Raw genomic sequence first — 23214 nt, forward strand, 5'->3', positions numbered from 1 at the left:
ATAATTACTCTGTGAATCAGGAATTTGAAAATGGGCCAGACGTGAATGCAGTTAGACTGTTTAGAGGCTATTGCAATGCTCCAGGTAAAAAATGATGAAATCAATGATCTAGCCCAGGGGTGCTGCCAAGTTTTCATGTAAAAAGTACCTGTTGTTTCTATTCAGTTTTGCCATTGGAGCATGACAGTGGCGTCGACAATACATAAATGAATAAACATGGCTGTGTTCCAGCAAGCTTTATTTATAGAAGCAGGAGGCATAGTTTGCCAACCTTTGGTTAGAGAAGATAACAAATGTTAGCTTACATTTGGAAGTAGATTTAACAGGATATGGGTTGGACATTGGAAGTGTAGATGAGAGAAGAGATTTCAAGGTTGATTTCTAGGCTTCTTGCTGGAGAAATTTATGGATCCTGGCATTTGCTGATTAGGGAACAAAGTTAAAAGTCTAGGCCCAGTCACCTGAAGTGGTGAGTAGTGACATGTCAGGGTTCCAGTGTTTTTCTCATCTTTGGTCTATAAGGACAATATGACAATGTTTTGTGGAGTCTTACCACCAAAGATCATGAATAGAAATACTTTTTATTCTTTTGTACACATCCTACTCATCTGTTACACTAAAAGTTAAAAAGTGAGAAAACAAAAGAATGAAAGCTAATTAATTGTACTGATCAGTTCTTTTTGTGTTTTCTGCTAATGGTAGAAAGAAAAAGTATATAGTTGTCAGACTCCTATTGTTTCGTTGACAGTATTTCTATAGACTCATTTTCCCCCTCCTTTCAAGTAGCCCCCCCACCCTTGCCCTCAACTGTCATCCTTATAAGGATGAACCAGAGAATATACAGATTAGCAGATATTTTATGCTGATTCTTGTCGTACATTAATGTCATTGGAGATAGGGTGGTAGCTAAATGGAGCTGCCTTCTGCTATTTTTCATGCTTCCTGTTTGTTAGAGGCTCCTTTTCAATTAGTTGCCTTATTTCCATTGTATGTCAAAATTATAGTATCAGTCTGATTTTCTTTATAGTTTTATGGGTTTGGGGTTTTATATTTGATTCCTTTTTTTTTTTTTTTATCAATCTTTGACTTTAATAGGCTTTGCTCTCTGTGCATGACACTGTGGCTCAGAAGAAGTATGATCCAGTATTGCCTCCTATGCCTGATGATATTGACGATGAGGAAGACTCAGTAAAGATCATCCGTCTGGTCAAAAATAGAGAACCACTGGTAAGTTTCGGTCTACATGTGTGCCCAGAGATGAGTAGATACCATGATAAACCCAAATCTGATGGGGACATTCCATATATTTCTGTCTTTAAACTTCCTCTGTGTCCTAAAACTTCCACATAAATGAAACATTTATGTCTAAAGAATATGATTTAGAAAAAGGAAAATGAAGGCAAATGAAATGACAGGCATTTTATTGGTTATAAATAGTAATAATTTTAAAATGTGAATTGACATTTATAAAAGTAAGCATATGCACTGGTCACAGATGATTTGAGATTAAATGGTACAACTAAAATTAATTGCTCATGGCTCTTCTAGAAAGCTAATTTATTTTAAAGTAATGAGGAAAAGTTATTCAAGTGTTTGATGTTTCAAAATGTAAATATAACCATTTATTGTAGCACCAGAATTTATATAATGATGAATTATGTCAAGGGGTCTATAGTAGTCAAAATAATACCCCCAACCCCAGTCCCCAGTGATGTCATGTCATAATTTTCAGAACCTGTGAATATGTTACCTTACATGGCAAAAGGTACTTTCCATGATTAGTAAACAGTTTTGAATGGGGAGCTTATTCTGGATTATCTGGTGGGCCCAGTCTAATAACAGGGGTTCTTATTAAAGTGAAAGGAGGCAGGAGGGCCAGAGTCACAGAAGGAGATGTGATAATGGAAGCAGAGGTTGAACTGATGTGGTTTTGAGCCACAGAATGCCAGAAGTTTCTAGAAAATGGAAAAGGCAAGGACCAGATTTTCTCCTAGATCTGCCAAAGGAATGCAGCCCTGCTGACACCTTGATAATTTAGCCCCATAATCCATTTTGGCCTTCCTACCTCAAGAATTGTAAGATAATAAATTTGTGTTGTTTTAAGCCACTAAATTTGTGGTCATTTGTTATAGCAGTACTAGGAAATAAATATGAAGTGTATCCATATTTTTATAAAACTACAATCAAAAGAAAAATAAATAAATTCCATTAGCACTTGATTTTAATTGTTGTTTACTCTAGTTAAGACATTTCTGTGTTCTTAAAGCAAATAGCAGTTTATAATATAATAGTTGCTGAGTACTATGTTATGTACTTTACCTACATTATATTTAATCCTCATAGTTGGTATGAGGATCATAGTTTTTCTTTTTACAAACCAGGAAACTAGTATTCAGAGAAGTGAAGCAACTTACTCAAAGTATGACAGCTAATGAGTAGTAAACCAAGATCCAAACTTGTCTCTTTAGTTTTAAATATTAGTTTTCTTTTTCTTTTTTTTTTTTTTAATCCTCACCCAAGGCTATGTTTTTATTGATTTTTTAGAGAGAGTGAGGAAGGGAAAGAGAGAGAGAGAGAAACATTGATATAAGAGAAACAGTGATCTGTTGCCTCCCATAGGCTCCCCAGCCGGGGATCTAACCTGCACCTAGGTTTGTGCCCTGCTCGGGAATCAAACCCGCATCATTTTGGCGCACAGGACGATGCTTCAATCCACTGAGCCACCCAGCCAGGGCACTAGTTTTTTCTTCTGCACTATATTGTGTCTTCCTACTTTTCCCTTTTGGTTCTTTTTTCTCTTCTTGTTTTATTTAAGGGCAACTTTGGTGTACTGATAAATGCATTGGATACCTCTACTCAGAAAAATATACAGATAAGTTTGCATATTATATCAAGGGATTTATTGAGACCCTGAACCTCATCCATGGATATCCTAGCACACCCTGTATTCCTAGTTAAGATTGTTTAATTTAGGTTATACCGTCCTGCTTTTCATCTGTGGTTATAACTGTGCTGGCAACCTAAAAAGCTCATGATTTTTATTATGGAGGTGATATACTTATTAAGAATAGTTGATGCTCATGTTGGATCTAGAAAGAGCTATCTCAGGGCCTAGCACCATAAAGTGACTAATTCTTGGTGGATTCTGTGCATCTGTCAAATGAAATACCTTTTAATTTTGGTTAATTAAACCTTTTAGGGAGATTATTGAAGGCCCATCTTGAGGAGTTCAATAATTAATAATTTCTTTGATTAGTCATAGTTTCCCCAAGGGCAATAGTTTTTGGTGAACTAACATTTAAATAGTCATCAGTAATATTTAAGTCCTATGCCTTCTGATAAAATAAGATCTTCAAAATGTTTATCAAAGAAATTCTGCATATACTGCATCAAGATTTCACAAAAGATTTAACAGTACCTACTGTGAGTTTAAATTAAAAAAAAGTGGAATGAAGCATGTAAAAGAATCTAAAGCTGTTATTATAGTTTGTTACTGAACATTTATTTAGCTAATAAGCATGTAAGGACTGAAATAATTATACCTAACTTTGAGGTGGTGATTCTTCATCTAATACCCTCTTTTGTTACAGATTCTATAATACACGGTATTTAAAGTGAGAATCTCAACTAAGATAGTGGCAAGAGTAACATGTTAGATTTGATAGGACCTTGGATGTAGAGGGCAAGAGGAGAGAAGACGTCAATAGTATAGGAGGTTTTTATTTAGGTGACTAGAAGTTCTATACATGAGTTAGCAAGAATAGAAGGAAATGCATGGGGATATAAATGACTAATTTCCTTATGGTTATACTGAGCCTATGGGACTATGCAGGTGCTAGGAAAGGGTTAGATATTTAGGAAAGGAACCAGGGAAATTTTGTTAAAAATAGGTTGAACTGATAAGTTGTTTTAAAAAGTGAATATTTCTCTTTAGCAGAGAATGTTTTCCAGGTTTGTAATATTTGTGTATTTGAGGGATATTATAAGCACCTCTCAAAATTATTCGGTTTCTTAGTAGTATATTTTGGTATGAATTGGCAAGTTTGTAATGTACTTAATAGCATTTTTTCCTCTCTGCTTCCCCAGAAGTAGGCAAGGAGAGAGAAGCCAAGGTGAAATAAAATTCTTTCAAGCATATGGTCAGGAGATTTTGGCAAATGATTCAAGAGAAAAGGCCATACAGTTTAGCAACCAAGGGTTAGATTATCTGTGTTAAAATGTAATTTTCTTTATTCAACCCAATTATAATGTGGTGAAGTGAATACCAAGCTTGCATTAGGTGCCCTAAGTGAGTGTTATAGGGTGTCACTTATTTGTTATACATCCTTACAGCAGTGAGTTACTTAACATCTCAGTCTTAGATTCCTTATCAGAAAACATACCTCTTTGAGAGTGTTTTAAATATCACCTGAGATAGAATGTTTTTGAAATACTTTATAAGTTCTTGTGCATTATGTGTTAGATAAATGTTCCATAGAATGATAAAATAGGAGCTAGATGACAAATATTTAAGCACAGAATGGTTCCCTAGGAGAAGAGGCAGGGAACAAAGATCACAAAGGCATTTGGCAATGGAAAGGAAAAAGGGTGCTAATTCTAGGGGAGGCATGGATAAAAGAATTGAGAGAAGGAGAGAAAAGCAATGGTCAGGATGTGAGGAGCAGAGCTGTCCTCCCTCCCTTGTGAATTTGGAGCAGTTTATATTTGTTGTATCCAGAAGATTAATTTTTAGACAGCTTAAGAAAATGAAATTCTATTAGTTGGTGGGTGTACTTCATCCTAAATTTTCAGTGTTTCTTGCATGGGTTGTCATCTTAGTTCTCTGAGAATAGTGGTTCTCAAACTCTGGTATTATAAGAATTACCTGAGGTGCTTATTTAAAATGCAAACTCCTGGCCGTGGCTGGTGTGGCTCAGCGGTTAGAGTGTTGGCCCACACACCTAAGGCCATGGGTTCTATTCCTGGTCAAGGGCTTGTACCTCGGTTGCAGGTTAGATCCTGGGCCCCAGGATCGTGCAGGAGGCAACCAGTCGACGTGTCCCTCTCACGTGGATGTGTTTTCTCTCTCTCTCCTCTCTCTCATTCTCGTTCTCATTCTCACTCTCCCTTCCACTCTCTCTGAAAACCAGTGGAAAAAATATCCTTGGGTGAGGATTAAAGAAAAAAAATAGTGGAAAAAAAGAGTAAAAACAAATAGTATTTAAATACAAGGTATTAGAATGGAAAGAAGATAGTTGTACTTTCCATAGTGTTGAAGAAGTTAAAGAGTTCAAAAATCCTTAAATTTTTCTGGAAACCTTAGATGATATATGTGTGGTACAAAATTCTAGATCTAGTAATGAGCATTTGTAAGGCACATGGCATGATGTCTATTTCTCCTGCCTCATTTCTTTAATTTTTTGTAGTTGTTGTTTTTACTTTTTCCAGGTAAATCATTTTATTTCTGGCTCCCCCATTGTATCACCCAGCACACACGTTTACTCACAAATGCTTGTATTTTTCTTAAAAGGGAGCCACCATTAAGAAAGATGAGCAGACTGGAGCCATTGTTGTGGCTAGAATCATGCGAGGAGGGGCCGCAGATAGAAGTGGTAAGAGTTTAAATGCTAAGCGAATAGGGACAATTCATGTTGCATTTTTTATGTAATATTTTTAATATATAACTAAGTGGATAACAATCTTTTGATATAATACAGCAAAACAAGAAATAAAATATTCTTCTCTGTCTTGATATATGGAAACCTGTATAAATAAATGAGAAATAAATCTCTCTCTACTCTCTTAGTTAACGGGCTTCCAAGGTTACATTAAGACTTGTTTCAGTGTTTCTGGTTTGAAAGGTACTACTAAAAGCATGCACCTTTTCAAAAAAAAGAATTGTTTTATATGATAAAAATAATGTGCATTTCTGGACACTGAGCACGATGCTGTCGTCTTTCTCTGCCAACATTATGATGTAGTCTTTGACTCATTGCTATATATGGGATCTGAAAATGGAGAAACATGAAGGTCTTCTTTCCAATCCTCAGATGTGTTAAGGGAACCAAACAATGCTTTAGTATGGATACAATTGCAAATTACAGTTTCTTTTGTAGGTAACACTGCTAATTTGCTGAATTTGCTATTACTCAGGTCTTATTCATGTTGGTGATGAACTTAGGGAAGTGAATGGGATACCAGTTGAGGATAAAAAGCCTGAAGAAATAATTCGGATTTTGGTAAGCTAAAATTTTATTTTAAATTTTCAATAAAAATAAAATTGAATCAGTATATTTCCAACTTAGTTATGAATATAGGATTTGGACTTAGCAGTCCAGGTTTCAAATTCCATCTTCATCACTTAATCCTTATGTGTCTTTGGAAAATACCTTAATCTTTTTATTGCCGAAATGTTTTCATTTACAAAATGAGAATAAGAAGAGGTAAGTATCTCACTGGAGTGTTTTGAAGATTAAATGAGCTAAAGAGTTTATTACATGGCCTGTCCCAAATCAGGTACTTTAAATAGATGCCATCCACTCTGGTTTTGGTTTTTATCTTTCTCTTTCTCCCATCAACATAGCCTATGCTTTCTAGGTATATAAAATAGTAAAACTAATTTAGATGTCTTATGAAATCTAAAACAGAATTAAATTATTTTAGGCCTATATTAATTCTTAAGTTCACTTGTAAGGATAAAATGAAAGGAAACTGCCCTTGTTACATATGAAAACATAATATGAACCTACAGAAATAAAAAGAAAGTTTAGTATTTCAAAACACCTCAGTATAAATGCAAATTTAGTATATGATTAATATTTAAGTTTTAAAAAAATGCCAAAAAGTAGAGAAAGACTTTAATGATGGAAAATGCAAGCAAAAAAATAATATGATTGTAGAATTGAAAACTTTATGAACAGAAAAAGATGTCATACATGAAACAGACAAATAAGCCCTGGCCGGTGTAGCTCAGTAGTTAGAGTGGCAGCCTGCCCACTGAAGGTGTTGCAGGTTCGATCCCCAACCCTGGTTTGGGCGTGTGCGGGAGGAAACCAATAGATTCGTCTCTCTCACATCAGTGTTTTCTCTCTCTCTCTCTCTCTCTCTCTCTATCTCTATCTCTCTCTCTCTTTCTCTCTCTCTCTCTCCCTCCCTCTCTCCCTCCCTCCCTCCCTCCCTCCCTCCCTCCCTCTCCCTCTCCCTCTCCCCTTCTTCTCCTCTCCCTCCCTGACCTCCACCCCTTCCTTCCACTCTCTCTAAAAATCAATGGAAAAATATCCTCAGGTGAGGATTAACAACAACAAAAAAGACAAATGAGATTGCAGAAAATTTTTTTCATATATATGATAAAAGGTTAATACTTTAATATATGGAGACCTTATAAAAATTAATAAGAAAAACCATTTACAGAAAAATTGGCAAAGCATACGCACAGATAATATACAAAAGAAAACAAGATGTCTGAAAAATACTGGATTGGTGGGGATTTAAAAGCTTAATAATGCCTAGAGTTAACCAGAGTATAGGGAAATAGATATGTTTACATGCTTTTGGTAGTAGCATAATTAATAGAACCTTTTGAGGTGGCTGCCCAAAACTATCACATTTTTAAATTTGCATACTCTTTTTTTGTTGTTGACAACATTAGAGATGTACCCCATTTCCCCCATCTTTTGCCCTGCTGCACCCAGCCACCTCCCCATCCCAGGCCTTCACCACACTATTATCCATGGCCATGGGCTATGCATATATTCACATATGTTCTATGGTTAATCTCTTCCCATACCCTTACTCCCTCCCCTCTAAGATCTGTCAGTCTGTTGCATGCTTCCATTTCTCTGGTCCTATTTTATTTATAAGTTTATTTGATTCATTAGATTCCACATAGAAGTGAAATCATGTGATATTTGTCTTTCTCTGACTAGCTTATTTCACTTAGCATAATAATCTCCAGGTCCCTCCATGCTGTAACAATGGGTAAGAGATTCTTTATCACAACCACATAACATTCCATCGTGTAAATGTCCCACAGCTTTTTTATCTACTCATCTACTGATGGGCACTTGGGCTGTTTCCCGATCTTAGCTATTGTAAATAATACTACTGTGAACTTACGGGTACAGATTTTCTTTCTGATTGGTGTTTCTAGATTCTTAGGATGCATTCCCATAAGTGGGATCACTGGGCCAAATAGCAGTTCCATTTTTAATATTGTATTTTGAGGAAACTCCATACTGTTTTCCACAGTGGCTGCACCAGTCTGCATTCCCACCAGCACGTACTAGGCCTCCCTTTTCTCTACATCCTCGCCAGCATTTTTTGTTTGTTGATTTATTGATGATAGCCATTCTGACAGGTGTGAGGCGATACCTCATTGTGGTTTTAATTTGCATCTCTCTGATGATTACTGACTTTGAGCATTTTTTCCTATGTCCATTGGCCATCTATATATGTCCTGTTTGGAGAAGTGTCTATTCAGGTCCTTTGCCCATTTTTTAATTGGATTGTCTTTCTGGTGTTGAATTGTATGAGTGCTTTATATATTTTAGAAATAAACCCCATATCCGATGTATTACTGGGAGATATGTTCACCAATACATTGGGTTCCTCTTTTATTTTGTTGTTTCTTTTGCTGTGCAGAAGGTTTTTAGTTTGATGTAGTCCCATTGGTTTTTTTATTTCTTGCTTTCTCTTGCCCTAGGAGCTATATCAGCAAAAATACTGCTATGTAAAATGTCTGAGATTTTACTGCCTGTGTCATCTTCTAGGATTTTTATGGCTTCGTGACTTACATTTAAGTCTTTTATCCATTTTGAGTTTGTTCTTGTGTATAGTGTAAGTGGGTGGTTTACTTTCATTTTTTTGCATGTATCTGTCCAATTTTCCCAGCACCATTTGTTGAAAAGACTGTCTTTACTCCATGGCATGCTCTTGCCTCCTTCATCAGATATTAATTGACCATATATTCATGGTTTGATTTTTGGGCTCTCCGTTCTGTTCCATTGGTCTATATGCCTGTTCTTGTGTCAGTAACATGCTGTTTTGATTACAATGGCTCTGTATTATAACTTGATATCCGGTATTGTGATCCCCCCAACTTTGCTCTTTCTCAAGATTGCTGCAGCTCTTCAGTTTGTTTTTTGGTTCCATATAAATTCTTTGAATATTTGTTCTAGATCTGTGATATATGCCATTGGTATTTTTGTTTTTAATCCTCACCCAAGGATATTTTTACCATTGATTTTTAGAGAGAGTGGAGGGGAGAGAGGGGAGGGGGGAAGAGAAAGGAGGGATTGGGGAGAAATATAGATGTGAGAGAGATAAATTGATTGATTGTCCCCCAAACATGCCTGACTGGGGCCGAGGATGGAACCTGCAACCCAAGTATGTGCCCTTGACCAGGAATCAAACTCATGACCCTTTGGTGCATAGGTCAATGCTTTAAGCACTGAGCAACATAGGCCAGGGCACAGTTGGTATTTTAATAGAGATTACGTTGAATCTGTAGATTGTTTTGGGTAGTTGGACATTTTAATGATGTTAATTCTTCCAATCCATGAACATGGTATATACTTCCACTTATTTGTGTCTTCCTCAGTTTCTTTCTTCAACATCCTATAATTTTCTGAGTACAGGTCTTTTACCTCCTTGGTTAAATTTATTACTAGATACATTATTTTTGTTGTGGCAATGGTAAATGGAATTTTTTTTTTAGTTTCTCTTTCTGAGAGTTCATTATTGGTGTATAAAAATGCCATTGATTTCTGGATGTCAGTTTTCTACCTGCTAATGTGCCAAATTCATTTATTAAATCTATCAGTTTTTTGGTGGGGTCTTCAGGGTTTTCTCTATACAATTTCATGTCATCTGCAGTAATGACAGTTTTACTTCCTCCTTTCCAATATAGGTACCTTTTATTATTATTACTATTATTATTATTATTTTGTATGATCACTGTGGCTAGGACTTCCTGTACTATATTGAGTAAGAATGATGAAAGCAGACATCTCTGTCTTGTACCTGATTTTAAAGGAAACACTTTTAGTTTTGCCAGTCAGTATGATGTTGGCTGTAGGTTTGTCATATATGGCCTTTATTACATTGATGTATGTAATCATCAATAACTACTTTATTCCCACTTTTCTGAGAGTATTTATCAAAAATGGGTGCTGGATTTTGTGAAACGTTTTTCCTGCGTCTATTGATATGATTATGCGATATGTATACTGCATTTTGTTTATGCGATACATCATATTTATTCATTTGGAAATATTGTACTAACCTTGTATCTCTGGAATAAATCCAACTTGGTCATGGTGTATGATCTTTTTAATAAATTCCTGGATCTGATTTACTAATATTTGTTGAGGATTTTAGCATCTTTGTTCATCAAGGATATTGGCCTATAATATTCTTTCTGTGTAGTATCTTTATCTGGTTTTGGAGTTAGGATAATGCTGCCGTCGTTAAAAAGAGCATGGATGTCTTCCCTCTTATTGAATTTTTTGAATACTTTGAGGAAGATAGCTATTAGTTCCTATATGTTTCTAGGAATTTGTCCATTTCACCCAGTTTGTCCAATTTGTTGGCATATAGTTGTTCATAGTATTTTCTTACAATCCTTTGTATTTCTGTGATGTCAGTTGTTACTTTACCTCTTTCACTTCTGATTTTATTTATTTGGGTCCTCTGTCTTGTTTCTTGATGAGTCTTGCTAAGGGTTCATCACTCTTGTTTGTCTTTTTAAAGAACCAGCTCTTGGTTTCATTGATCTTTTGCATAGGTTTTTTAGTTTCTATCACATTTATTTCTGCTCTGATGTTTATTATTTCCTTCCTTCTGCTCACTCTGAGCTTTTCCTGTTGTTTTCTTTTTAGTTTTTTTTAGCTGTAGGATTAGATAGTTTATTAAAGAATGTTCTTGTTTCTTTTTCATTATCTCTAATGAACTTCTCTCTCAGGACTACTTTTGCTGTGTGTCCCATAGATTTTGTTGTGTGTTCATTTTCATATGTTTCTAGGAAGTTTTTTATTTCTTCCTTGATCTTATTGGTAATAAATTCATTGTTCAATAACATGCTGTTTAGCCTCCATGTGTTTGAATATTTTTTTAATTTTGGTTGGTTTCTAGTTTGATGACATTGTGATCCGAAAATATGACTGATGTGATTTCAGTGTCGTTCAACTTGTAGAGACTTATTTTGTATCCTAACATGTGGTCTGTCTTTGAGAATGTCCCATATGCAGTTGAGAAAAATGTATATTCTGCAGCTTTGGGATGGGATGTTCTGTAAATGTCAGTTAAATCCACCTGAACTATTGTGTCATTTAGGGTCAAGGTTTACTTGTTGATTGTTTTGTCTGGAAGATATATCCAGTGAAGTAAGTGGGGGTGTTAAAGTTCCCTAGGATGATTGTATTGCTGTCGATCTCTCCCTTAAATTCCTCCAAGAGTTTTTAAAATATATTTAGGTGCTCTTATATTGAGTACATACATGTTTACCAGGATTATATGCTCTTGTTGGATCGATCCCTTTAGTATTATGTAGTGACCTTCTTTGTCTCTTTTATTGCCTTTGTTTTAATGTCTGTTTTGTCAGATACTAGTATTGCTACCCCACCTTTCTTTTTTTTCCATTTGCATGGAATATTTTTTTTCATCCCTTCACTTTTATCCTCTGTGAGTCTTTTGGTCTGAGGTTGGTTTCTTGTAGATAGCATATATATATGGGTCATGGATTCTTACCCATTCATCTACCACTTGTCTTTTGATTGGATTATTTAATCCATTTACATTAGGGTTATTATTGATAGGTATTTATTGCCATTTTAATCCTTTATGCCTATTTCTTGCAATGCTGATTTGGTGGTAATAAACTCCTTTATCCTCCCCCCCCCCCCCCCCCCCCCGTCTGGGGAGCTAATTATTTCACCTTCAACTTTGAATGACAGCCTTGCTGGATAGAGTAGTCTTGATTTCAGAACCTGGCTTCTCATTATTTTGAATACTTCATGCCATAGCCTTCTGGCCTGTAGTGTTTCTGTAGAGAAATCAGCTGATTTCTTTATTGGAGCTTCCTTATAGGTAACTGACTGTCTCTCACTTGCTGACCTTAAGATACTCTCTTTCTCTTTAATGTTTACTATTTTAATTATGATGTGTCTTGGTGTAGGTCTCTTTCTCTTCATCTCGATTGGGACTCTCTGTGCTTCCAGAACTTGTATAACTTTTCCTTCACCATGATAGGGAAGTTTTCTGTCAATATTTTTTCAAACAGGTTCTCTATCTCTTGCTCGCTTTCTTCCCTTCTGGTACCCCCATGATGCAGGTGTTGTTACATTTCATAATGTCACTAATTTCCCTTAAACTATCCTCCTGCTTTTTAATTATTTTTTCTTTTTTCTGCTCTGATTGAGTGATTCTATCTTGTCTTCTAATTCGCTGATTCAATCCTCTTCTTTGTTCAGACTGCTGGTTATTCCTTTCAGTATATTCTTAATGGCAGATATAGTATTTATTTCCAACTGGTTCTTGTTCATGGTTTCTATGTCCTTTTTCATGCTTTTGAGCATCCTTATAACAATTACTTTGAAACCTGTTTCTGATAAATTGCTTGCCTCCATTTCATTTAGCTCTTTTTCTGTAGACTCCTCCTGTTCTTTCATTTGGGGTCTGATTCTTTGTCTCCTCATTGTGGCTGTCTTTTTGTGTGTTTGTCTCAGTGGCACAGTTTTTAACTCTTTAGGCTGAGTGTCTGTAGAAGTAAACCTTGATCACCATATATGAGACTGTGTAGGGGCTGCCCCCTAGGCATGGTTGTTCCCAGCAGGGTGTAGAGCCTGTTGGGGTGCCCCTTTCTTGTGTGCCGTTTGTGTGTCTAGTTTGATTGAGCTCTGGCGTGGTCTGAGGCCCACCACTTGTTATATTGGTTCCAGGTCCTCTTTGGTAGATTTCAGATGCAGGTTACCGTCAGACTTTGTGTGTAACTGGCTTTGGTCTACCTATCTGAATCTGCCACTCTGTTCATTGTTTGTATCTGTGTCTATTAGATCTGTGTGTGGGGGGGAGGACCAATCTGTGTATGTGTGTTGGCTTCTTCCAGCTTAGGGCTGAGGGCAGATTTGTGGTCAGACTGAGGCTCCTTGAGTATCCGCCTATGTCAGCTACTCTGCCTTCCTCCTGAGGTTGCCTGGTCTTCCTCCAGAGCCTTGCAAAGAGAGTCTATAGGATGGACCCAGGCTAGCCTAGCTTGGAATAGTGGACCTTCCCCCTGTTTGGGGATTATGCAGTTAGGCAGTCAGTGAAGTGAAATTGGTCCCTGCTTCAAAGCCAAACTCCTCAATCTCTGCCAGAATCTCCAACTCTAGTTCCCATTAAGGGGGTTTGCTGCAGGTTCATGTTGGGTGCAGCCTACATCTCCTGCAGGAGCAGGTTCGGTCACCCTGGGCTCAGGGCAATAGATCAAAAGAATCCCCTGTTGAGGTTGTTGCCGGTCCAGCCAGCTGGAGGGGGCTAAGCACTTCCTCCCAGTCCCAGACAGTAGGGTCTCACAATTGGAATGTCCTGCTCCGAGGGGCCCTTCTGTCCTCCACAGAACTGCACCCAGCAGGGATATCTGAGACTTCACAGGGCTGAACGAAACATTCTTCTCTTGGGGGTTGTTCCCTCAGCCTGCAGGAAGGGGGGATGGCCACTACGTTTTTTTCCTGGGGCTGTGCCATGGAAGCCATAGGAAGCTCAGAATCTGCCTCTCCACAATGCAATCACAGAGCTTAGCACTCTCCCATCTGTGTCCCTGACAGAAGCCGCCCTCAGAGACACCATTCAACAGTCCCAGCGCTGTGTGGCACCCGTGTCATCACACCATCCAACCAAGCAGGAGGGGCTCCGAAAATCAGCCCTGTGCAGGACTCTAATCTCTCCATGTGTCTGGTCTCAACTAAAGGGCCAAAATTCCCAGCTCCACTCGGGGTCCAAACCCCACAATGTGGGTCAATAATCTTAGACCTGTGCCACTCCCTTGCTATGTGGCCAACCCAGCTTGATAGGGGAGTCTGGGCAGCTCCACAGGTGGGAGGAGGGGCTCCGACTTTGCATTCAGGTGAGAGAGACTCTTCCTTTTATCTCAAGCTACACAGTTTAGTCACTGACTGTGGTTCTTCCCAGTGCCTTTCCGGAAAGTAGAGGGTCCTTCAAAGTCACTGATGGGTACAGCCCTCAGATTCCTCTGTTGGAGCCAGATACAGCTGTGCAGCCCCTCCAGCAGTTGGAATCTGGAGCAAAGTTCAGACTGGGGCTGCTAACAATAGGAGTGCTCCTTCACTGGGAAGATGCAGCCCAAGTCTCCCAGGCAAACAGTCTCCCTGATTCCCTCTACCTGATGCTATGTTGGCTCTTCTTACTGTCTCTCTTGCTCTGCATTGGGGATCCCTGCATGGGGTTGAGATCTCACACTCCCAGGTGGAGGGAGCTTTGCAGCCACCATATCCCTTGGACCTCTCAGCTCTCAAGCGTCTCAGCACCTGCCCCTGCAGAAAGGGCATCTCCACTCTTACCAGTCTCTACCTGGCTTCTTCAGTGCTCCTTAAATGTAATATTTTAGACCAGCTACACTTCAGTTGCTTGGTAGTTTAGCTGTAAGTCCAGTCCATGGCTGGGAGCAACTGCATGCAGCCCTCAGCTACTCATTGGAAGGGCTAATGAAGCAACTTAAAGCTATCACAGGCTTGGCCTTTTAGCACATAATGCCGAACAGATGAGGTGAATTTTCCGGGAATTTTGCAGCATACCAGTTACCCATAAACAGCACACCTTTGTCCAAGAACCCTAGCCACTGTACAGGCCAACCGTCAGGACCACTCAGTTCCCGAAGAACCTGAAGCAGTTCAGAAGGAACAGCCATCCCTTCGGTCATAAGCATCAGGAATTCAAAAATGACAGCAATGGGGTCCCTAAACAAACGCAAGGATACATCCTCACTGTACTGTCAGAGCTGAAGCTGCTAGAATAGTCCTGGGTCTTTCCCACTGCAGTGATCTCACTGTCATAACTAATGCTTGTTTCCCTTCATCCAGGCCTGTCATTTTCTTATGCATAGGTCTAGTCTTACAAAATGCAAGTGCATTATTTGAGCCTGTACCATGCCATTGCAAGTCAGTGCGAGCTCACTTTTTGTTTTCAACTTATAAGTACAAAGCACCCATGGGGATTCTCTCTACATAGCGCTGAAGGATTGGATGTTTTCCTGACAGCACAAAAAGTAAATAAGTAAACAAGCAAAAGGCAGCAAAAAAAAATTTTAAAATTTGAACCTAAATTTGCATACCCTTTAATCAAGAAATGTAGTTGTTGGAAATTAACCCCAAGGAACTAATTTGGTAAATGTGCAAAAGCAAGATGGTTTTCAGAATATTTAGAAACTATTAAGAAGGTTGCGTTGATTGAATAAATATTTAGCTACATGATAGGTTACTGTGAAGCAATCACAATGGCTGGTAGACCTATATTACTTAATAAAAATGGTAAAACTAATAATTGCTTATATTGAGTGAGCCCTAAATGGGATTGTTCTAAAGGCTTTACATACATTAAAACACAAACTAGAAGAATGGGAAGGAATGACAGAGAAGACTTTTGCTTTCTCTCTACCTATGCAATTCAGTATTATATGAATTTCTTAATAAGATTTGTGAATTACTTTTATGATAAGCAGTAACAGTGATATCATCATTTTGAAGTTGCTCTTTCATAAATTACAATATTTATACTGTTAAGACCCCATTTTGCTTGAGTCTCTGTGCTGTACTGGAGCTCTTCTTCAGGCTCGTGAGAGCTGATTCCATGCAACTCTTTCCAGCATATCTGTCAGTGATTGCACACTGGTAAATTGGAATTGACTATGGAGGGGCTATTTATTCCACAAAATTTGTCAAACAAAATTAATCAGGGCCTTTTTTATAAAACACAGTCCTGGTTTACCAGTACACCACTGACAGTGAGCCTCAGAGAGATCCAGTTGTTTTCCCTTCTCTCTCCTCTGCCTCCTTCCCCCGCTCTGCTTGTCTCCCTGTCTTCCTCTTTTCTTCTCTTCCTCATTCCTCTTAAATATGCTTTAGATAGTTACTGCCTTTATGGAATTTACAGTAGAGATAACAGATATTAATAATTGTATAAATAATTATTTAGATACAGTTATGATAAATGCTAAAACAGGAGACAGAGAATGACATGAGAGTTTATCTCTTTGCTGAGATAGTCAGCAAAGACTTTTGAGTATTATTGCTTGTTTTAATTACATTTAAATACTTACTCAATATTGTCATCCTTTAATCTATTACATTTGGTATTTTGCTCGCTAACCAGAATATAATAGAGATGAATGTTCTTTATTATTTTTTTCTGATGGTATTGCAACTAATTGAATCTTAACTTTATAATCTCATTACTGACAGTGCAGGATTTAGGTTCTAAAAACATGGGTGCTGACACCTAAATGTAATAGTCTGAACCTTGCACATTGTCTGTTCTCTACCACGTTTATTATTGTCTGGAGTCAGCATCGTGTATAAGTAGCTCAACATGGATGTTAATATGTTCATCGGCATTTTAAAAGTGCACAGGAGGTAAAAGAGGGTTTAGTGGTTGATGTTTTTTAACTTATTTGACAAACTTTAGTGCTTTCTCATGTTACAGGAATTTCTACTAAAATAGTTTTCTCAGTTTGATCTATCTAAAATAGAAACCCCAAGCTTGTAAATTTTCAGATGCATTTAGCTTTCTACCTATTTTTTCTTCTTTCTCTTTGGCTCTAGAGGTTTTTTTATAATGCTTTCTTTCCTCTGATATCAGGCTCAGTCTCAGGGAGCAATTACATTTAAGATCATACCCAGCATCAAAGAGGAAACACCATCTAAAGAAGGCAAGGTAATCATTACTTTAAAATCTTTCTTGCAGGGCGGGGGGCGGCTAATGTGATTTTCATCTAATACATGTCTTCTCTGTCATGACAAGTTTATTTTAATATTTCTTTAATTGTTCCTAAATCAGAGTTAGAAGAATGTTGGCCATTTGATATTTTTTTTTATATTTATTCATTTTCAATAAAACTTTCTTCCAGATGTTTATCAAAGCCCTCTTTGACTATGACCCTAATGAGGATAAAGCAATTCCATGTAAGGAAGCTGGGCTTTCTTTCAAAAAGGGAGATATTCTTCAGATTATGAGCCAAGATGATGCAATGTGGTGGCAAGCGAAGCATGAAGGTGATGCCAATCCCAGGGCAGGCTTGATTCCTTCGAAGCACTTCCAGGAAAGGTGAGCTACTGGCACGTAATGATGGCCTTCCTTCAGCTGACCTTTTGTTCTCTGAAAAATATCATCAAGCACAGTTGTGATAAAATAAGCAGTAAAACCTTGCCTTAGAGTCCTTTATCCCTCAGGTTTGGGTTTCTGTTTTGTCTAGCTAAGTATGAGTAATGACCAAAAATAATATGACAGCACCAGGTCGTATTTGGTTTTTGTTATGAAGCAAATGGAAAATAGCACATTAATATCTGAAACTGTATTAATGTGAAAGATGGCAAAAAGAAGAGTGATTTTGGAGCGGGGATAATTTATAAAATTTTGAAAGTAGAGGATTCACTTCTTAATTTGAATAGATTGCATTGTGTTCATTTTCCCCCTAAGTTTCCAGCTTTTTCTTAAGACTTTTAATATTTTGATGGTGTATTAATCTTGGCTCTGTACTGAAAATTGATAGGCATATTGACCTTCTTTTCCCCCAGGAGGTTGGCTCTGAGACGACCAGAAATAATAGTTCAGCCCCTCAATGTTTCCAACAGGAAATCATGTAAGTTTGTTAATAAGAATGCAGAGTAACCAAATCTTGGTGTTTATTTTTTACTATTAAAGCAGGTATTTGTGGTAGAACTACAGGTCATATTACCTTGTGATAGTTTTTGGATCATCATTTTACAGGAACCAAACAAATAAGAAATTCAGAAGATTAAACTGAATCTTCTGAAGAAAGGGGTGTTAGGAATTATTTGTAATAAACCCATGACTCTTTAAGAAAATGGCTAATAGCTACTGCTCTCTTTGATTTCTGAATTTAGGTATTTTATTTCTCCAAAGCCAGGAGGTTTGGGTAAGATATTTCTTGGTAAAGATTAAGGGGAAAAATTCACCACATTCTTGGACACAAAAGCAGTTGCGCCGAAGAACAATTAATTGTTCTTCCTCTTGCTTATCCAGAAATCATAGTAACTCTGACCTTTAACTTGTCTGTTTGGAGTTATTACCAGACTAGATGAAAAGAAAACAAGAGTAAGGGAAAAAAAATTGACGTCGAATTACTGAAAAAGATAGTGTGGATTTAGGTGCTTTTGTTTTTCTTTCAACCCACCTTTCTCTCAGCTTCTCTTTATTTCCCACCTCTCCTAAGTCCCCATCCCCTAAATTTTCTACTTCATCTCTTCTAAATATTTAAGGTATTTTAAAAGTTTAAAAAAATCGCTTTGTTTTCAGCATGGAAATTGTACATTAAAAGGCAAAATGAGCAAATAAATGGTTCTGGAATTTTACACCAACATCTGTTTTTAGTATTGTTGCATTTTTCACATCTCCTGTTATTTCTGTCAGTTTGTAGAAGCTTATAGCCCAGGAATTACATCATAAGAGAGCCAAACTACAGTCGGTATAAATCTCCCAAGCAAGCAAATACTTCAAGTGCAGCACTGATTCAAAAGCCTGCTTGTTCTTGTTCCGCTAAGTCTGGGCAGAAGGAAAAAAAAATTGTCATAGAAGGCCTCATGTTTTGTGACATCAGAAAGCTTAAAGTTGAACCAGAACATTGCATTATTTTAAAGTGCGATGAATTTTCACTGACAACTCACCCAGGTGAAAGGATTTTTGAGATATCCATCTGACTTGCTCTGTGAGAAGTTTAAAGTTGGGGTCTACAAGTTTCTAATGTATTTGGTGCATATGGGATAAAATATGTATAACTTAAAATATGTATGTGAAAAGGAATGTGATTCTCTTTGAATCTGAATTCATACTCAAATTAGTTTGAGTATTAGGCAACTTAGAAATGTACAATTTGATATAATTATGAATTTTCATTTATTCAAAAATTTTGATAAACGTTTCTTTGCAAAACTATGCAAAGTGAATAGATTGTCTTTTTAATACTTCTTCCCAAACTAGTCTCCATATAGATTTGCCTAAATGTGAGGGTGTGTGTGTGTGTGTGTGTGTAAGCAATAATTGTATTGGACGCTTTTTGTCAACAGACAAAAATTTGCAAAATTTTAATGTTAATACTTCAATATTTGAATTTGAGAATTATTTATTCCAGGATTTATCTTTACTTAAATATCCTCATTTGGATGTTTTAGTATTTTTTTTCTTTTTCTGCCTCTTGAATACTGTTTAAAAATATTTACTGATCCTCCTTTACCCTTTGTTCCTTCTTTTTTTTTTTTTGTTTTCCTTCTATCTGTACTTTATTTCTATTTTTTACTAGATTCTGATTCACTGCGAGATGCATTGTTTGTTCTCATATATAGATGTTCTTTATTTTTGAATAGAAATAAATCTGGTCAGTATTATCCAAATTATATCACTAGCATATGGTATATATGGCCTTGTTCAGAGACACAGTATATTTTTATGAAAACTAAATAGAAAGCTAGTGTCTTTATTCTAAAAGAATTAAAATTCCATTTTTGTGAGCATTTTTAGTTTTTAATAGATATTGCTAAATTGCCCGTCAGTGAGACTGTACCAGGTAACAATACTGCCCTCGTTCATCCATTCAGATGGCTTGCCATTGGCCGGCTGGGCAGTGGGTACACAGCGAGCCCCTCTGCTACTCCCAGGTCCTTTACAATCTTAGGATCTTCACTGTTCCTTTGCTTTCCGTGAATAAATTCCACTTTACAATGCTTCAGAACAGTGTCTAATATAATGCACATAAAATCCACTGTTTTAAAGTGTACCTTTTAGTGGTTTTTAGTATATTTACAAGGTTGTGCAACCATCACCATTATTTAGTTCCAGAACATTTTCACCACCCCCAAAAGAAACCCCATTAGCAGTCACTTCCCATGACATCCTGCCTCTAGCCCATGGCAAACTGATCTGTTTTCTGCCTCTCTGAATAGGCCTATTCTAGACATTTCATATAGATGGAATCATAATGTATGGCCTTTGATGACTGGCTTTTTTCATTTAACGTGATGTGTTCAAGGTTCATTCATATTGTAGCATGGGGTCGGTACTTCATTTCTTTTTATGGCTGAGTAATATTCCAGTGTATGGCTATATCATACTTAATTTATCCATTCATCAGTTGATGGGCATTTGGATTGTTTACACTTTTTGGCTCTTAGGAACAATGTTGCTATGAACATCCAGGTTTGACTTTTTTGTGATGACACATTTTAATTTCTCATGAGAATATACCTAGGATACCCTACCAAAGTTACACATGGTAATTTTACATTTAACTTTTTGAGAAATTTCCAAACTGTTTTCCAAAGCAACTGCACCATTTTACATTTCATTGGTGATGTATGAGGGTTCCAACTTCTCCACATCCTTGTCAACACTTGTTACTGTTTTTTTTATTATAGCCATCCTCGTGGGTGTGAAGTGGGATCTTATTGTGTGTGTTTTTTTAAACTTTATTGTTGACCCTATTGCAGATGTTCCCATTTTGCTCCCCTTTCCTGCTCTACCCAGCACTCTCCCCCCTCCCCTCTGGCCATCACCACACTGTTTTCTGTGTCTATGGGTTATGCATATATGTTCTTTGGCTAATCCCCTCACCTTCATTTGAAATTTGTTGTCTCAGAAACCCATAAACTCAACAGTTATGCAAAAATTATGGTACTGGTTCTGAACATTTTTAAAGGCTTTTAAAAGCACTTTGTTTTATAACCTCTGTATTTGATAGTGATTCTTTATATAACTAAATTGTATAAAGGCCATCTGACTCAACACTTCCTGGACTTCAGTATTTGGCACTTAGATTTTTGCAATAGGACATTCATGTTATCATACCCTCTGCTAAATTATAGAATGAGGCTATGAAGAAAAACAAAAATGATGTAAAATCTTTTATTTTTAAGACTTTGAATACTAATTCACAAAATAGGCTGTAAGAAAAGTGTATGATTTAATGCAAAATTTCTAAAAGAAGAATTTTGTCATGTTAGTATTTATAAATTTATGAAAAAATAGTCATGTTGATAAAAATTTTGTAAGTTCACGTAAGACCTAGGAAGATATTGTTAAACATTGAATTTAGAATAATGACTTCAGTCAGGTAATAAATAGTATGTATCAAGTTTTGGCCAGTTAACATTTTTCACAGAGTGGTTGCTTGTATTGCTGTGATTTTACGGTTATTTGATTTCACAGTGTATCATTCATTGTAACTAAAGTTTGCATGGAGAAAAAGTTCATGGAAGATGGTTCTGGAACTATAGGCATTCAGTTAATGTCAGCATAGAAGTAAAAAAGGAATAGAGAATCCCAGTACTATTATTTTTGCATTTATATTTGTGCTGGAGTGCTGGCTCCTGGCTCCATGGTAAATAAAATCGGGAGCTGTGATCACACCAACTTCTTCAGGCTTTAGTGCTACCATCCTTATGCAAAGCTCTTAAGTGTGTGCGATGTTCATCTTTGCTGCTTCCTTATCTCCTCCTCTTATCTACTACGTATCCAGAAAATAGGCTTCTCAGACAAAATAATTTACCTTTTAAAATGAAACATACCTAACTAAAAACTAAAACTTAAACTCTTAAACATTCCTCCATCTTAGAAGCTTGATATAGGGCCTCATCTCCTTTTCTTCCTCCTCCTATTTTTTGGAAAAATCCCTTATTCAACAAAGAAATTATTAGAATTTTGTGTTCCCTTCCTCCCTCCTTCATCTAATGATAGGTTCTCACATAATAGATTTATATTAGTAATAGAGATAGAAGAGCAGACCCAGAACTCTGATAGGTTTTCTTTGGTATGGCCAACTTTTAGATTATAATATAAATGATAGTTAAGTGTTTGGAAGTCAGTAAAAAGTATGTAATGTCTTATGTAGTATATAGGAGTGGTTTTCATGACAAACTTGGCAGCTTCCAATTTGTGTGTCGATATAATTTAAAGTATTCTGGTTTTCTGCTAAAAGCTTATTTTTATAGTTCAGTTGCATTTATAAAGCAACATTTTATCACCTAACCTTAAAAAAAATGAATTTCTTTGATTACTTGAAATACTGTTTTTCTTTCTATTGAAATTGAAGTATTTAAGTTAAGAATAGTCATCCTAATAGCATAAATATTAATTTAACTTTAGCTTCAATAAGGTATAATTTATATTTAAATCCAGTTTATATGCTATTCAGAAAAGGCTCTTATTCATATAGTGTATTTTACAGCAGAATGTTCAAATATTTATTTCTGTGTTTAGCTTTCTTTTTTAGTTATCAAAATATAAATGTCTGAAAATTTCTAACATTGCTGGTTGAATAATATCAATTCAAATTTCTTTTACAAAATGCCTCTTATATAATTCTTGTAATTGAAAAACAAAACAAAATGTACACTTTTTTTGCCTTTTAAAGATGATAAAAACACAAAATATTTTATTTTAGAATTTGTTTTAAACAATCGTGATTGTTATCATGTGGGTAAAAAAGATCTTTAACCCCAGCCAAAAGGTGTCCATTCACACAGGGTGTAACCAAGTTCATTCAAAGAAAAGCATTTTGTGGATTAAAGATCACAATCTACCAACAACAGAATTTAAACACTGAGTAAATGAATGAGTTCCCTCTATGTGGTACCGATATCCTGGGAGGCCAAATATTTGCGAATAATACATATAACATTACTCCACAGGTTGTTAATACAACTTTCAAGTTGAGTAAGCTCCTTTCTCCTGCCATCTTAAATAATGTTTATTTAGTGTGTTCACCCATAAATTTAATTCATAAATTAAAAGTTAAATCTGAAATTAACAAATAGATTAGATGGCTTATGTTCTTGTATTAAATTTGTATGTCTAAAACTTTGTCAAACATTTTCTTAATATTGGTGGGATTTTGTGTAGTAGAAACATGGGATTTTAAAAAATACTAAAAGTATTTTTTCCCCTAATACTAACCGATACTCTTTGGGAGATGCCAAAGTTCAGTTTGTGTAGAAGAGGTGCAGGTGAGCTGAGCTG

The 23214-nt window shown here is 36.5% G+C and overlaps 1 protein-coding gene across 3 annotated transcripts in view; it reads left to right on the plus strand.

Annotated features, from left to right (window-relative positions):
• Window positions 1-23214, plus strand: part of MPP7 (MAGUK p55 scaffold protein 7) — a 288719-nt gene that overhangs the window by 188386 nt on the left and 77119 nt on the right. For 2 of the 3 annotated variants that reach the window (XM_081118191.1, XM_081118193.1), the window contains exons 6-11: window positions 1096-1227; window positions 5510-5591; window positions 6133-6218; window positions 16828-16902; window positions 17096-17292; window positions 17763-17827. In XM_081118191.1, coding sequence (XP_080974317.1) covers window positions 1096-1227; window positions 5510-5591; window positions 6133-6218; window positions 16828-16902; window positions 17096-17292; window positions 17763-17827 — 637 coding nt within the window. The remainder of the gene's footprint in view (window positions 1-1095; window positions 1228-5509; window positions 5592-6132; window positions 6219-16827; window positions 16903-17095; window positions 17293-17762; window positions 17828-23214) is intronic. The other variant, XM_081118192.1, reaches the window with a different exon arrangement.

Source organism: Miniopterus schreibersii, assembly GCF_964146895.1.
Source record: "Miniopterus schreibersii genome assembly, chromosome: 1".
Taxonomy (NCBI): Eukaryota; Metazoa; Chordata; class Mammalia; order Chiroptera; family Miniopteridae; genus Miniopterus; species Miniopterus schreibersii.